Here is a 14,483-nt window from a genome sequence, read left to right as displayed (position 1 = left end):
CCAGGAGCCAGGAGCTTCCTCCGGGTCTCCCATGTAGGTGCAGGAGCTCAAGGACTTGGGTCATCCTCTGCTGCTCTCCCAGGCCATAGCAGAGAGCTGGACTGGAAGTGGAGCAGCGAGGACTCAAACCAGTGCCCATGTGGGATGCCACAGGCGACAGTTTTACCTACTATGCCAAAGCACCAGCCCTGAATTATCTATTTAATTAAATGACCCTTCTTACTGGCCACTGACACAGTGACCTGTGCCATGACTGGCTGCCTCTTCACATGCTGAAGGCTGCCAGCACCCAGTCTCACCGCAGGCCCTGCAAAATCGCTGGGCTTAAGTCTCACCCCTCCCACCTGCTGTGTGACTTGAGCCAGTCTCCCTCTCCTCATCTCGGCTCTGCTCGCGGTCTGTAAGAAGGGAATGAGGATTGCAGCCTCGGCGTGTTGCTCTCGGACTGCAGAGTGGGGAAGAGGCCTGGTGCAATCAGGACCCTGCTGTCCTTTCCTCTGCCTGGGAGGGCGTGGCCAGGGCCAGGTCCCTCCTCCAGGCTGCCCCTGGTGACAAGGGAGGGAACCTGCACTGGGTCCCTGGAGACTGGACGCTGAGAGCTGGAAACATGAACAAGGTCTTCCCCCAGGTAAGTGCGGCCCTGCGTAGCTCCTGATGCAGGAAGCAAACTCAGGTGAGGGCAGGAAAGGAGCCAGGGTAAGACTGCACCTGCCCCAGCCACTGAGGTGAACCAGTCCCCACCATGCCCCAGGGGCTCACTCCCAGGTGTCAGCCCCCACACGTGAAACAGCTGGACAGTTCAATGATGAGTGCTGGGAGGAAGCCAGGGCAGGGGTGGTGCAGGTGCACAGGGTCCGGGGGAGTGGGCGATGTTAGGAGATCAGAGGAAGCCTCGCTGGGGAGCTGCCTGGGCAGGTTTGAGGGGTGGACGTGTGGCAGGCAGGCAGTGGAAGAAATGGCGCTCCCAGCATGGGGCATCGAGGGACAGGTGTGTAACTGTGACACAGTCAGAGTGACTTAGGGCGATTAGCACCCCGCGTTAGGAGGGTCCAGTGGTTCCATCTGAGGCTGTCCGTGACCCCTGAGGCTGCTGACCCCCTTACCCAAGTACACCCCCTGCTCTGTTCTCTTGGCAGGGAGATGGCACTGGCAACGCTGCTGCTGGGACCAAAACACTCTCTAGAGGGGAAGGTAAAAGGCGGGCGCTCCCCATCCCCAGGGGGGCTGCCTGAAGCTGGGCTGGGGCTCTGCGGGGCCCCAGACCTCTGCCTCCCACTGTGGTGTCCTCTTCTCCCAGCGTCCCTGCCAGCCAGGTCCACAGTCACTTACTTACTGAGCACCTGCTACGCGCCGCCTATCGCTCAGGTGCTGACAGTGCACGCAGTACCCACCTGTAGCAGCAAGGAAAGAGCTTGAGTCCGTGGGTGACCTGGGCAGTTCTCTTTACCTCTGAGGGACGATGTGAGTCAGGATCACACGCTTCTTTAGCGCCTGCTAACCCCGCAGACTCACTGTGTGGCTAGGACAGCGCTCCGTACCTTCACTGATGGGGCGTCTCCCATATGTCCCGTCTCAGCCCACGTTGCAGCAAGGAGGAAAGAGCCCCAGCGAGGTGACGCTGCCAGCCGCTAGGATCAAGCCCCTACTGTGTACCTGGCACCACAGGGTCTCTTTCAACCCTCAGGACCCCTCTGAGAGGGGGGCCCTGTTGTGGGCAGGAACAGCTGAAGCCATGAAGTTAGGCAGCCAGGCCAAGGTCATAGAGCTGGGAGGGAGCTTTGGGGCTTGGGGGGGTGCGGGTCTCGAATTCCGAGGTTAGGCAGCACAGCCCTTCTGGTGGTAGCACCCCAGTGCCCTTGTTGCTTCAGGCTGGTGTTTGTGGATTTCCAGGTGCGGGCTCGTGGTGCGTGTGGGTGTGGAGCAGAGGCCCTCCCCTCTAGCTCCGGCTCCAGCTCCAGGGAGAGGCTTGGCCACCGAGGGCGTCCAGCTCAGTAGTACAACGTCTCAAGTCTCTCTTGTGACTCCACCTTGCACACGGCTGGCCAAGCCACACAAGTATTGGAGGAGCGGCCTCTGCTGGCCCAGCGACACGCCGTCTCCCTGGTTACCTGAGTGAACCTGTGTTTGCCAACAGACCCGGGAGCCGCTGACCCAGGCTGTGGGAATCATCTATTTTACTAACTTATCTTTAAAGATCTACGTATTCATTTGAAAGGCACAGAGAGACAGAGACAGAGAGGGAGATCTTCCCTCTAAATGGCCAGGGCTGGGCCAGACCAAAGCCAGGAGCAGGAACTCCATTCTGGTCTCCCATGTGGTGGCAGAGACCCAAGCACTTGAGTCAATATCCACTGCTTTCCCAGGCAGGGAGCTGGATCCGAAGCCGGGCAGCCGGGACGTGACCGGGAGCACATAGGGGATGCTAGCCTCGTGGACACAGCTTAACCTGCTGTACCAGATGCTCTGATTTAGATTGGTCTGCATCGCCCACTGTCTCCTCTCCGCGTGCACACCCATCCTGGGCTCCACCCATGCCAGGCCACTTCCTGTTCCCCATCCCCCAATCCTGGCTGCATGCCACCCATCAGGCCTTTCCTCCTTCCACGCCCTCACTCTGCCCTCCCCCACCTGCCCAGAGCGCCCCCCCCCTCCGGCACCTGGCCCCTGCTTCTTCACTGCACTGACCCGGCGCTTGGGGCTGGCAGCACCTGGGCACGGTCTGCCTGGAGGCAGCTCCGGGCAACTAGGAGGGGCTTGAATGAAAATGACCCACGCGGATGCAAACTGGGGGCCTGCTCTTGTCTCCCTGACCTCTGGGGCAGCCTGTGCTCTAAGCACTTACAAAGCACCTACTGTGTGCCTGCCTCTGGCCTGGACTCTGCCATCACAGGCATCAGTGAGACGTGCTCCTGCCCCTTTCTCCGCAGGCCTGAGACGCGGACAGGACGTAGCTCACGCTCTCCCTCATCTGTGCCCGCCCCTTGCTCCTAAGGACAAGGGCCACAGTGACGGCTACTTCTGTGCTCTCTGCAGAGCAGGGCGCCCAGTGGGTCCCCAGGGAGGCTTTCTTCCCTTGTTTTGCAAGCAAGGGAGAATTCAAAGAGCAAAGGACAGGCCTGCAAGAGCAGAGGTGGCCACAGTCACTGCTGTTCTACTGTGGTTAGAATGGAGCTCAGCACATGGCAGGTGCGCCTGGGCCACAGCTCCATGCAGACCCCCTCCCACACCCCGGACTCTTGGCAAACGCCGGGGTAGCTCCTGTGAGCCTCACTTTCCACCTGAGGAAACTGAGGCACATGGAAGTGAAGGGACTCCCCGTGGCCCCGCTGGAAGGCAGCCAGCAGCCTGGTGGGCTCCCAAGCGGACAAGCAGCCAGACGTGTGGAAAGGCCTGGGTTGTAGCTTCAGGCAGGGACTCGCATGCCAGCCCCACAGGCGGGGATATCCCCTCCGAGCTGCAGGTTCTTCATCAGTAATAATAAAGGGTTGTTTTGACAAGCAAAATTCCTGGCTATGAAGGACTTGGGTTTTCTGCCCTGTGGTAGGGGCTGGAGCCACCTGTGTCTGCCCCTGCCTGTGTCCTGAGGAGGTGGATGGGAGGCTGGGGTGTGGAGCAGAGGCCCAGGCCACGGCCGGGCACCTGGCGAGGGCTGACTCCGGACAGAGGCACAGAGCGGTGCAAAGGTGTCCCTGCCCCAGCCCATCTGAGGGGAAGGGGCGGCCGGCAGGGGGCGGGGGCGGGGCTGAGGGACCCCAGGGCCCCAGCCCTGGCGCCCATGCCCGTGTCTCCCTCACAGCAGACTGCAGCCCCCTCTGCTGCTCACGCCGGGGGGCCTGCCTCTCGGCCTCTCTGCTGCTCCTGCTGGCGACTCTCGCTGCCCTCGTCGCGCTGGCCATCGTCCTCGGACTCCCGCCACGCACGCCAGGTCTGGGGTCGGCGGCGGGAGGTGGGGGAAGGGGGTCAGCAGGGGAGAGCCAAGGGGCCACAGGTGCAGGAGTCCTGAGCCCGCCGGGCTTCTCCACGAAGTGACTTTGGACAGACTCCTGTACACCCACAAACACACGGGGGCTCTATAGAGTGTGCATGATGAAAAAACCATGCATGGAGCTCAAAAAATATTTGCACCAAAATAAATGTATCTTTTAGTTTTGTTTTCCGTGAGCATTCTGAGGTCCCCTTGTGTGTGACTCTGAGCCTCCATTTGCATACCTGTGATGCGGGTTTATCGAGAGGCTCTGCCTCTGGAGTCGTCTCCTCCAGGAAGCCTTCCTTGAGCCCCAGGTTGGGTTAGGAGCCTTGTCTCCCCACACTTGCTCTCACCTTGCCCCAGTCCCCCTGGGAGGTCTCATCCACCTGTGCACCTGTCTCCACCCCAGAGATCAAGGCCGTGTCCAGTACATTCCAGCAACCCGGCCTCAGTGGCTACCAGCCATGACGTCCCTCTGAGTAGCACACTCAGACCAGGCTAGTGGGAGGGCTGAGTCTGGGGCAGCGGCTCTGGTCCAGTCTCGGAGGCAGGGTGGCCCTTGGAGAAGCCACAGGGCACTGAGCATGAGGGGAAAGAGGGGAGTGGTTGGTGGAGGGAGTGTCAGGACAAGCCACTCAGGCACAGGGAACAGCATGTGTGCAGTTCCCGGGGAGGGAGGAGGCGTGAGGACCAGCAGGGAAGGCGTGTGGACACCAGTGGCTGGGGCAGTGGGTGAGCTGGGAGCCCGGGGCCTCCAAGGCTGCCCCGGGGAGGGGGTTGTGGTCCAGGAGCCATGGAAGGGCGTAAGCTGGGGGCTAGGGTCACCTTCTCTCCTCTCTGAGTGATCATTTCATAGCCAGGCAGGGCAGGTGGAAGGGAAGGAGGTGGGGGAGGAGGTAACATTCACAGTCTGTCCCAGCCTGGGCGGGGCACATGTGGGCTGCAGTCACACGCCCACGTGCCTGTGCCTGCGCCTGCGTGCGTGTCTGTGCGATGACACACATCTACACGCGTGTGCCAGTGTGTGCAGGGGTCTGTGAGTGTACATACCTGTCTGTGTGGGAGTGTGTGTGTGTGTGTGTGTGTGTGACAACACCAGCGCCCCTGAGAGCCAGCTCCCTCCAGCAGCCCAGGCTGGTCTGAGGACCAAGACAGGGTTACCGTGCGCAGGACACAAAGGTGCTCTCACCCCCACTCAGTACCTGTGTGCACATGTGGGTCTGGGGGGGCCGCCCAGCTCATCCGCCCATTTCTCTCCTTTAACTCCTTGAGGCAGCCTAGGGGAGGGTCTCCTATTCCCCCACGGCGGCTGATGAGAGTTTTCAGGGGAGTTTGGGGCCCAGTGGAATGAACACGGGTCAGTGCTGTGCAGGCAGTAAAGTTGGGCGCGGAGGGAAGGGGCGCTGACTGCACTCGAACTGGCGCCGGCAGGTGCATGGCAAGGGCCGCTTCACGGAACGCAGCGTGGCCCCGGCAGGCGGCTGCGAGGTGTGGCGTGGTCTCAGCAAGGAGAGGCACTCCTGGCCATGTACCCATCCATTTGCTCCCCACTGCAGTTCAGTGGGGAGGCGCTATGGTCCCTACTGGCCGGCAAAGCAACAGAGGCTCTGAGAGCTCAGGTCATCTGCCCGAGGCCAAGCAGCGGGAAGGGGGCAGAGCTGGGGCTCAAACCCCACCTGCACCGCTCGGTCCAGGGTCCTAGGTTTGCCCCCTGCCCAGCCCCTGCCCCAGCTCCGCTAGGGGGTGCTCCAAGGAGGGAACCTGCGCAAGTCTGACGTCTGCCTAGCCAAGTGACACCCTTGTGAGCACCCTCTTTGACTGTCAGACTCCCCTGTCCCCCGCCATTCAGGGGCCCAGGCCTGTGTGACACGGACAAATAGGACGGGCTTCCTGTGCCACGACCGGAGGAGCTGCATCCCGGCCAGTGGGGTCTGTGATGGCGTCCGCACCTGTACCCACGGCGAGGACGAGGATGAGGCCTTGTGCCGTGAGTATCTGCCCCAGTCCCGGCCCCGGCCCCAGGGGTCACCTGCCCCCGCCCCTCCCTGCAGCCACACCAAAGCTCCGCTGACCCTGAACATACCTCACACCCTCGTGTCCACGTGTCTCGGATGATGGGTCACCTCCAGCCAGGAACACCTGCCCCCACCCTTTCCCAGCCATGCACACACATGAGTTACCTCCACTCTCGGAGAACCTGTACTCATCCTCAAGGCAGTGCTCAAGCGTTACCTCCTCCAGGAAGCCTTCCCTGACTCCCACACTAGGTCAAGCTCCTTCCATTGGGCTCCCACAGCCCCTGAGCCTTCCTGTGTCTCAGCCCTAGTGACAGTAGTTTGTCACCCTCGATTGGCACCTCTGCCACCCCCGTCAGGCTGTGAACCCCCCCGGGGCAGGCCTGGTCTGCTTGATGGTGGGGCTGCAGGGCCTGGCACAGAGGGCAATCAGGGTTGCTGAATGGATGAGGGGGTGAGTGACTGGAAAGGCCTGGTCCCACGCCTGAGAGAGCCGACAGTTCCCACGGAGAGGAGGCGTGCCTCCTGGAGCAGGCATGGAAGCTTCGGGTCAATGGCAGGACCCACAAGAGGGAGGGGTCAGGGGACATTGGGACCGGGGGTAGGCGGTTCGGCACAGACCCTCCAGTACAGAGGAGACCCTGAGTCACCCAGTCAGCTCCATCGGGCCCGACAGTGGCTGCCCAGCCTCTGCTTGCATACTGCTGGGATGGGGAGCTCACTACACGTGAAGCAGCCACTCCCAGCGTGAGGTCTTCCTCGCCCAGAGCTCAGAATGGCCGGCGGCTGGTTGTCTCTGGCTCCAATTGCCCACCATCAGCCCCGCCTGCCCGGGCGAGCCGTGTTTAACCCCTCTCCCGTGATCATCGGCTGCAGGGCAGAGATTCGGAGATAGCTCTCTTGCTCCCCAGTCCACACCCGAACCCCCACTCCTCCGTGCCCTGTCGCTCCCTCTGCAGGAGACGCACCCCGCAGCCTCCCAGGCTTCCTTGTGGCCCGCTGCGGGGACCCAGCCTCCTGGATCTACTCAGACCAGAAGTGTGACGGGACCAACCACTGTGGCGACTGCTCGGACGAGCTGAGCCCAGGTGGGGCTCTGGGCAGAGGCTGGCCTGGGGCAGGGCGCCAGAGCATAGAGGCTGACCGGGGGTCTCGGGGGTCCCACCTGCTGCACGCCTTCCCAGGTCCTAGGGGTGGGGTGCTCACTATCACCCCCATGGCTCCTTCTGGAGGTTCGTCATTCTGTGGTGGGGACGCCACGGCGAGGGCACGGAGGAGGACCCAGGGTGGAGGAGAGGGCCTTGAACCTGAGTTCTCTCATCTCTGCCCCTCCCCACAGCCCTGTGGGGGAAGCAGGCAATCAAGCCCCGGCCCACTTCACATGCTGGCCAACAGAAGCTCCCAGGGGAGAAAGCACTTACTACACTGAGGGAAGGGCAGGGGCCATGGGCGTGGACCACTTAGTCTGCTCTAAGTTCAATCAACAAACACGTTCTGAGCACTGTCGGAGCTGGGGCTGACACCAGAATTCAGGCACATTCCTACTCCCAGGACCCCATCTTACACTAAAAGGAAGTGCCAGAGCCCAGGAGGAATCAAGGGAGACTTCTTGGAGGAAGCAGCATTCAGCAGGCCTTAGAAAAGAGGCAGGGCCCCAAGCGGCCGAGGCTGGGTAGGCGAGGAGGAGTACAGGGGGCCCAGGCTGCAGGGTAACGGAGAGAAGTCTGCGAGGCGCCTCAGTGAGCCCTAGTGGGTTGGTGTGGCTGGAGCCGGGGGTGGACGGGAGAAAGCACAGGGCAGGCGATGTGCTCCTGTTAAACCGTGAGTCCTGCCTGCCGTGGCTGTCTAACAGCCGGGAGCCAAGGAGGAGACCGAGGCTCAGCCGGGTCCAGCAAGGTCACCGCGGCAGGATCAGCATTACAGTCAGCTTGTGTCACGTGGGCCGGGGTCTGGGGAGCTATGGCGGGGTTCCGAGCTAGGGAACGCCCTGGGACACAGGGACCAGGACCCAGCAGCTGTTCTCTCCCCAGTGAGTGCGTGCCCGCCCTGCGGCCCTGGCTGGTGGCGCTGCCCGCCCACCGTCTTCAAGTACTGCAGCTGTATCCCGAGGAGCCTGTGCCGGGACCACGTGCAGCACTGCTCCGACTGGTCGGACGAGTACTCCTGTCCAGGCCTCTAGCCTCCGCGCAGGCTGAGGACCAGCGATGGAGTGGCGCCGACTACCCTGCTGGTGACCGTGAGCAAGGGAGGAGGAAGGAGCCTTCCGCACCTTACCTGTAGTGGGATCTACACACCTACTGAACAGCCTCTTCTTGCACACCTCCAGTGACAGGGAGCTCACTACCAGGCCAGACAGCTTCTCACAAAGATGGGGGAATCTGCCTGTCCCTGGGGCCCAAGGGCGAATCCTGCTCTTCCGCTCTGAGACAGGCTTGTAGCTCCCGAGCTGGGCCCCCTTCGGGAGAGCTCTGGGTCCTGGATGCAGCCCCACGGGGGATGCAGTAGGGGGGCAGGGCCACCTCATGCCCATCTGGCACCTGCGGCAGGTGTTACTGGACTTGCAGGCAACTTTAGCATTTCTCTCAACTGAGCTACCCTCGCAGGGCTTCCAGTCACTGGCAGACAGGCCCTGTGGTCCCACGCTGGGAAGCCGCGCTGCCTGATAAGGACTGGGATGCCCCTCCCCCGCCCCAGCCCCGCCCCCAGCCCCGCCCTGGGCTCCACCCCCACCCCACCCCAGGCGCCCAGCTTTCCTCACATTAGGGGCGACATTCGGCCCTGGAGTCCAGCTGCTTCTCTGCATGCCTTCGCAGCACCCAGGCAGGCAGGATGGACATCCCCACTAGCCAGATGGCAAAACTGAGGCCTGGAGCAAGGGAGATGATGGCCCGGGACCATTCAGAGTCAGGGCTGGCAATGGGACGCCAGCACAGGCCCCACCCAGGGGCCCTACTGGCCACCAGCGTGACTATACACTGGCAGGGGTGCGGTCGCCTCAGCAAGTGTCCCTCCCTTGGTCTGAAAGAGGCCCCGGGATCCGGCCAGCGGGAGGGTTCCTGGCGAGGGAGACAGATGTGCCCCACCCCCGGAAATCAATAGAATTGATGCTGTGTATCAGACTTCTGTGTTTCCAAACCTTCTCCTCATATCATTATTTTTAATTTTATCTGAAAGACAAAGTCAGTTTTCTTCTATCTGCTGCTTCACTCCCCAGAGAGCCGAACCAGCAGGGGCCCGGTCAGGCTGAAGCCAGAAGCCTGCCGCCACCAGCTGCCTCCCTAGGTGCCCATTAGCAGGAAACTGGAATCGGAAGCAGAGGAGCCAGGCCCTCCGACGTCACCACTGAGCCAGACACCTGCCCCTCGTGTGAGAGCTACACAGAAAAGGGGCGGCCCAGAGCCCGGCGCTTCGGTCCCTTCACTGCCTCTCTCGTCCGTTCCTTCCCTGCCTCCGCACACCGTGCCGGGCCGAGCCGCGGGCCAGTGCTGGCCCCCAGGGGGGAGGCTCCTAAGGAGGTGGCACCTTGCACCGTGGAGGGGCAAGTGGGACAGCAGGAAATACTGGGCGCAGGGCCGCAAGGAGGGACCTTGCAGAGCTAGGACAAGTGCATTTCTGGCCCCCTCCAGCCAGGGACCAGCTCCCGGAACAAGGCCCCCTCGAACCCTGCCTGAGGCATGGGCAGCCCTGGGCTCCGGCTCCTCTGGGAGTCTCTCTGCAAGGGCAGCGCAAGCCGCAGGAGTCCTCTGGCGTCCTTTGTTCTGATGACCCTGCTGGAGCCTTCCCTCCCCAGGAGGCGGCGCTCTGGCCGGCTCTGGGGGGCTGGGACGATCTCCAGGGTAGTGGTGGGGGAGGAGGGCATCCCTGCTGGGCAACCAGGCCCCTGTGGCCAGAGCATAGGGTGGCAGGGAGGGGACAGCAGTGACGAGGTGAGAGAAGAGAGCAAGGCCTGGCTCCCATGGGCAGTGGGCCACAGCGGTCTCAAACTACATCTCTGTGAAGTAGCTTTTGTTTCCAAAGAACACAACACACCTGTTGGGGAGAGGCGAGGCTGCTCACCGAGGGCTGTGGAGTCAGGTGTGCCCCTGTGAAATCTGGCCTCTGACCACGACAGCTCACCATTCTGTGCTATCTCCAGGGAGATCAGGGAAGGCTTCTAGGAGGAGGTGGTGCCTGAGCAGGGACTTAAAGGATTGGGAATGGGCCAGGTGGGGAGCAGGGATAGGGCCTGCCAGGTTGAAGAGGTGGACCGGCCAGTGCAGGGCAGGACAGGGGCGTGTGGTGGGGCTTCCCGGGCAGTGCAGGGAGGATGCTGGGAGTGTGCAGAGAGCCTTGTGCTCTGGGCTGCGCAGAGGGCACGTGACTACGGGGCCACAGGGGCTGGCAGAGGTTTGCAGCAGGTAGGGTGCCTCTAAGGCGTTCCTCCCCACACGTGATCCTTGCTGGCCAACCAGGAGGAAGCAGGGCCACTTGCAAGCAGCAAAGCGCCAGGCAGAAGGAGGGCCAGGCGCAGCGCTGGAGGCTCCCCCGGGTGATAAGGAGCCAACACTCAGTGGTGTCTGGCCCGTGCCTGGCACTGCAAACCTTCCAGAAACTTCCTGTGGCTTTGCTCAGCAGTCTCTGTCTTCTGCTCCTCCTGACCACCGTTCCAGGAGCCTGGGCTGGGCCCTGCACGTTACATAGGCACAGAGACACCAAGCAGCCTTGCCTGAAATCACACAGCTTTTTAGAGGCAGAGCCAGGAACTACACCTTGATAGGCGCAAATCCAGAGCCTGCCAAGCCCCTACTGATGCTTCACTCTCCCAGCTGGGTGCCCCCCCAGGAGGAGAGCTGGAGCCCAGGCCAGGGGGCCTCAGCCTGCAAACGGGAGGTGGTCGTTGGCCAAGGGACAGGCATTTGTTCTCCCCTTGCTGACTGGTTCTTCCTTTCAGAAAGGAGCAGGTGTTGTGGTGCAGTAGGTTAAGCCGCCGCCTGCGATGCGGGCATCCCAAGTAGGCATTGGTTTGAGTCCCGGCTGCCTCACTTCCAATCTAGCTCCCTGCTGATGGCCCAAGTACTTGGGCCCCTGTACTCACGTGGGAGACCCAGTCGAAGCTCCTGGTTCTTGGTTTTGGTCTAATCCAGCCAGCCTTTGCAGCCATTTTGGGAGTGAACCAGCCACCTCTGGAAGGTGCGGGGTAGAGGGTGCTAGGGCAGCCAGGCAGGCCCCTCCCCTGGCTCATGTGGGCAGAGCCGTCTGCAGCAGGAACCAGCGTCAATATTTGCCATCTCTCAGCCTGCCTGGCCCCAGCTCGGAGATCAGTACTTTCAGTACAACAGGTTCCTGGCTGTGCAAACACGCGGGGATAGATTAATGGAATTTAAAGTGGCTCAGGCTCGGCCCTAGGGACCGGCCTGGAAATCTGCTCCGGTTTAACCGTCTGCTGCCACTGTTTGCCGAAGACTCTCCCTGCAGCCTTACGCTCACAGAGGCACAGGCCTTCGAGCCAGCCAGGAGCTCAGGGCCCCGCCAGGCTTTTGGCAAAAGAGGACCCCCTCTCCCCAGAGGGCGGAGGCCCCGGCCCAGAGTTCTGAGGGTCCCCAGCAACTCCTGGTCCTGGTGCAGGTCTGAGTCCATTTGGAAACAATTATGTACATACATGATCATTATATATTAATTATATATATTACATACAGTGAAATGCACAGATCTCAGGTATACAGTTCAATGAGGGTTATTTTTAACAGCCTGATTGAGGTACATTTGATACACAATAAGCCAAAATGTTAAAGCATACACTGTCATGAATTGACATCTGCCTAGGAGGGGACAAAAAGTTCCCAAGAAAATGGAACCACAGGTAAGCTTGCTCTGAGAAAACCCTCAGAGGTTTCCTTCTACTCCTTGGTAGTCCCCCTCCACACCCCCTCCCCCCACCCCTCCAGCTGGGCGACCACTGATTCACGTTATCAGTACAGAAGAGTTTGCACGTTTCTAGAATGTTACACCCATGGGATAATAAGTTTCTACCCCTGTTCTATTAAGTTGGAGAGGCAGAGAGGAAGAGACAGATGGATAGAGAGCTTCCACCTACTGGTTCACTTCCCAGACGTCCACACCGGCTGAAGCTGGGCCAGGTTGAAGCCAGGAGCCAGGATCTCAGTCTGGTCTCCCATGTAAGTAGAAGACACCCAACCTCTTTAGCCACCCCCTATGCCACTCGGGGTCTGCATCAGCAAGAGGCTGAATGGAACTGGGACTCAACCCCAGGCGCCAAGGCACTCCCATGTGCAATGTGGGTGTCTGTGGGTTTTTGTTCTGCTGCCAGGGAAGGCGGCAGAAGATGTGGGAGATTAGGATGGAGTTCTTGGTGCCTGGCTTTGGCCTGGCCTGGCCTGGCTGTTGCAACCATTTGAGGAGTGAACCCGTAGATGGAAGATCTTTGCCTCTCAAATAAATAAACAAATATTTTTAAAAAGAGAGCAGAAAGCTTTTAGTTTGATTAAGTCCAATATATAAATTTTTAAAATAAATCATGCTTTTGGTGTTATAATTTTTAAAAAAAGCATTGCCTAGGGGCCAGTTTTGTAGTACAATGGATTAAGCCATTATCTGCAATGCAGGTATCCCATGTGGGTGCCTGTTTGAGTCCTGGCTGCTCCACTTCTGATGTAGCTCCCTGCTAATGTGCCTGGGAAAGCAGAAGATGGCCCAAGTACTTGGGCCCCTGCCACCCATGTGGAAGACCTGGATGAAACTCCTGGATCCTGGCTTTGCTCTGGTCTAACCCTTGCCAATGCAGCCATTTAGAAAGTGAATCAGCAGATGGAAGGTCTCTCCCCCTCTCTCTGTGACTCTGCCTTTCAAATAAATCTTTAGGAAAAAAAATAATTTTGACCTATTTCTTGTACCATATGCAAAAATTAACCCAAAATGTCTCCTAGATCTAATTATGTATAGCATAACATAACATATATAAAGATTTATATATTTATTTTGGAGGCAGAGTTACAGACAGAGAGAGGGAGAGACAGAGAGAGAGGTCTTCCATCTGCTGGTTCACTCCCCAAATGGCTGCAATGGCTGGGGCTGGGCCAATCCAAAACCAGGAGCCAGGAGCTTCTTCCAGGTCTCTGATACAGGTGCAGGGGTCCAAGCACTTGGGCCATCTTCCACTGCTTTCCCAGGCACATTAGCAGGGAGTTGGATCAGAAGTGGAGCAGCTAGGACTCAAACCAGTGCCCATATGGGATGCCGGCACTACAGGCGTGGAGGCTTAACCCACTAGGCCACAGCACCAGTGCCCCTAGATCTAATTATAAAATCTAAAACTATAAACCTTCTAGAAGAACAAGTAGGATAAAAGCCCCGTGGCCTTGGGTTAGGGGCCCAAGCACATGGACCATCCTCTGCTGGCCTCCCAGGTGCATTAGCTGGCCCCTGTTTTTACAGGTACCCTCGCAATGTTTTCTGCCTTTTGATTGGGATATTAAGGTCATTTACGGTGACATTATGATTAATGTGATCATGGATACGGTTTCAATGTGCTCACAGTTTGTTTTCTCTTTGTCCCATCTGTTCCTTGTTCCCTCTTCCCCGCCTTTATATGACTTTGTCTGAGTTAAATACCGTTTATCATTGCGTGTTACCCCCGTGTCGGCTCATAAACTAAAACTCTGCGCTTCACTCTGGAGGTGCTCTGGGGTTTCTGTGCAAACCTTTCACTTATCCCTGGCCCCTACCCCAGTGCTGTTGGCGCGTTTCGTTCCTGTGAGTGGGAGAAGATTCTAGAATCCTGCCCTTCCAACGCCCCCTCCCAGCCCTGTCCAACTGCTGTGACACTTTATAACTCACCGCTGACATTCAAGCCGCCGCTCGCCTTCAGAGACGTTCAGACACCAGGAAGGAGACGTTGTGCGTTCAGCCCGTGGTTCCGCCCAGGGCTCTCCTGTTCGCGCACAGAATCACATCCCTGTCTGACATCGTCCTCCTTCTGCCCGAGGACTTCCTCTAGGAGGCTCTGCTGGTGGCAAATCCCTTCAGTGCCCTAGAGAGGTTCTTCGCTGAGAAGTTTACTGTTCCTTTAGGCCTATGTGAAAGGTGCCTTTTTTCTTTGGCTGTTTTTAAGATTTTCTTGGGGTGGGCACGTGCCCAGGGGTTGGGTTGTAGCTTGGGAAACCCACCTCCTGTATCAGAGGGCCTGGTCTGAGTCCCGGCCACTCTGCCTCCAGTTCAGCTCCCGGTTACTGTACACCCTGCAGGCAGCAGCTGGTGGCTCAGGTATTTAGGTCCTTGCCATCCACATGTGAGACCAAGATGGAGCTCTGGGTTCCTGGCTTCAGCCCAAACGCCCAAGCCAGCCCTGACTGTTGCAAGCATTTGGGAAATGAACCACCAGACTGAAGACTGTCTTCTCTCTCTCTCTCTCTCTCTCTCTCTCTCTCTCTCTCTCTCTCCTTCCCTCCCTATTAAGATGAATAAACTTTTTTTTTTATTTGACAGATAGAGTTAGACAGTGAGAG

At 59.3% G+C, this 14,483-nt stretch overlaps 1 protein-coding gene across 1 annotated transcript; it reads left to right on the top strand.

Moving 5' to 3' along the window:
* Positions 1-607: 607 nt before the first annotated feature.
* Positions 608-8,161, top strand: LDLRAD1 (low density lipoprotein receptor class A domain containing 1). Its single transcript, XM_062190083.1, has 6 exons — positions 608-628; positions 1,137-1,191; positions 3,797-3,925; positions 5,817-5,954; positions 6,942-7,070; positions 8,013-8,161. Exons 1-6 carry the CDS (start codon positions 608-610, stop codon positions 8,159-8,161), a joined length of 621 nt encoding a protein of 206 aa, XP_062046067.1.
* The last annotated feature ends 6,322 nt before the right edge of the window (positions 8,162-14,483 follow it).

This window comes from Lepus europaeus, chromosome 5 (assembly GCF_033115175.1).
Source record: "Lepus europaeus isolate LE1 chromosome 5, mLepTim1.pri, whole genome shotgun sequence".
In the NCBI taxonomy this organism is placed as follows: domain Eukaryota; kingdom Metazoa; phylum Chordata; class Mammalia; order Lagomorpha; family Leporidae; genus Lepus; species Lepus europaeus.
Note: the sequence above shows the minus strand (reverse complement) of the source record. Positions and strands in the feature narration are given on the sequence as shown.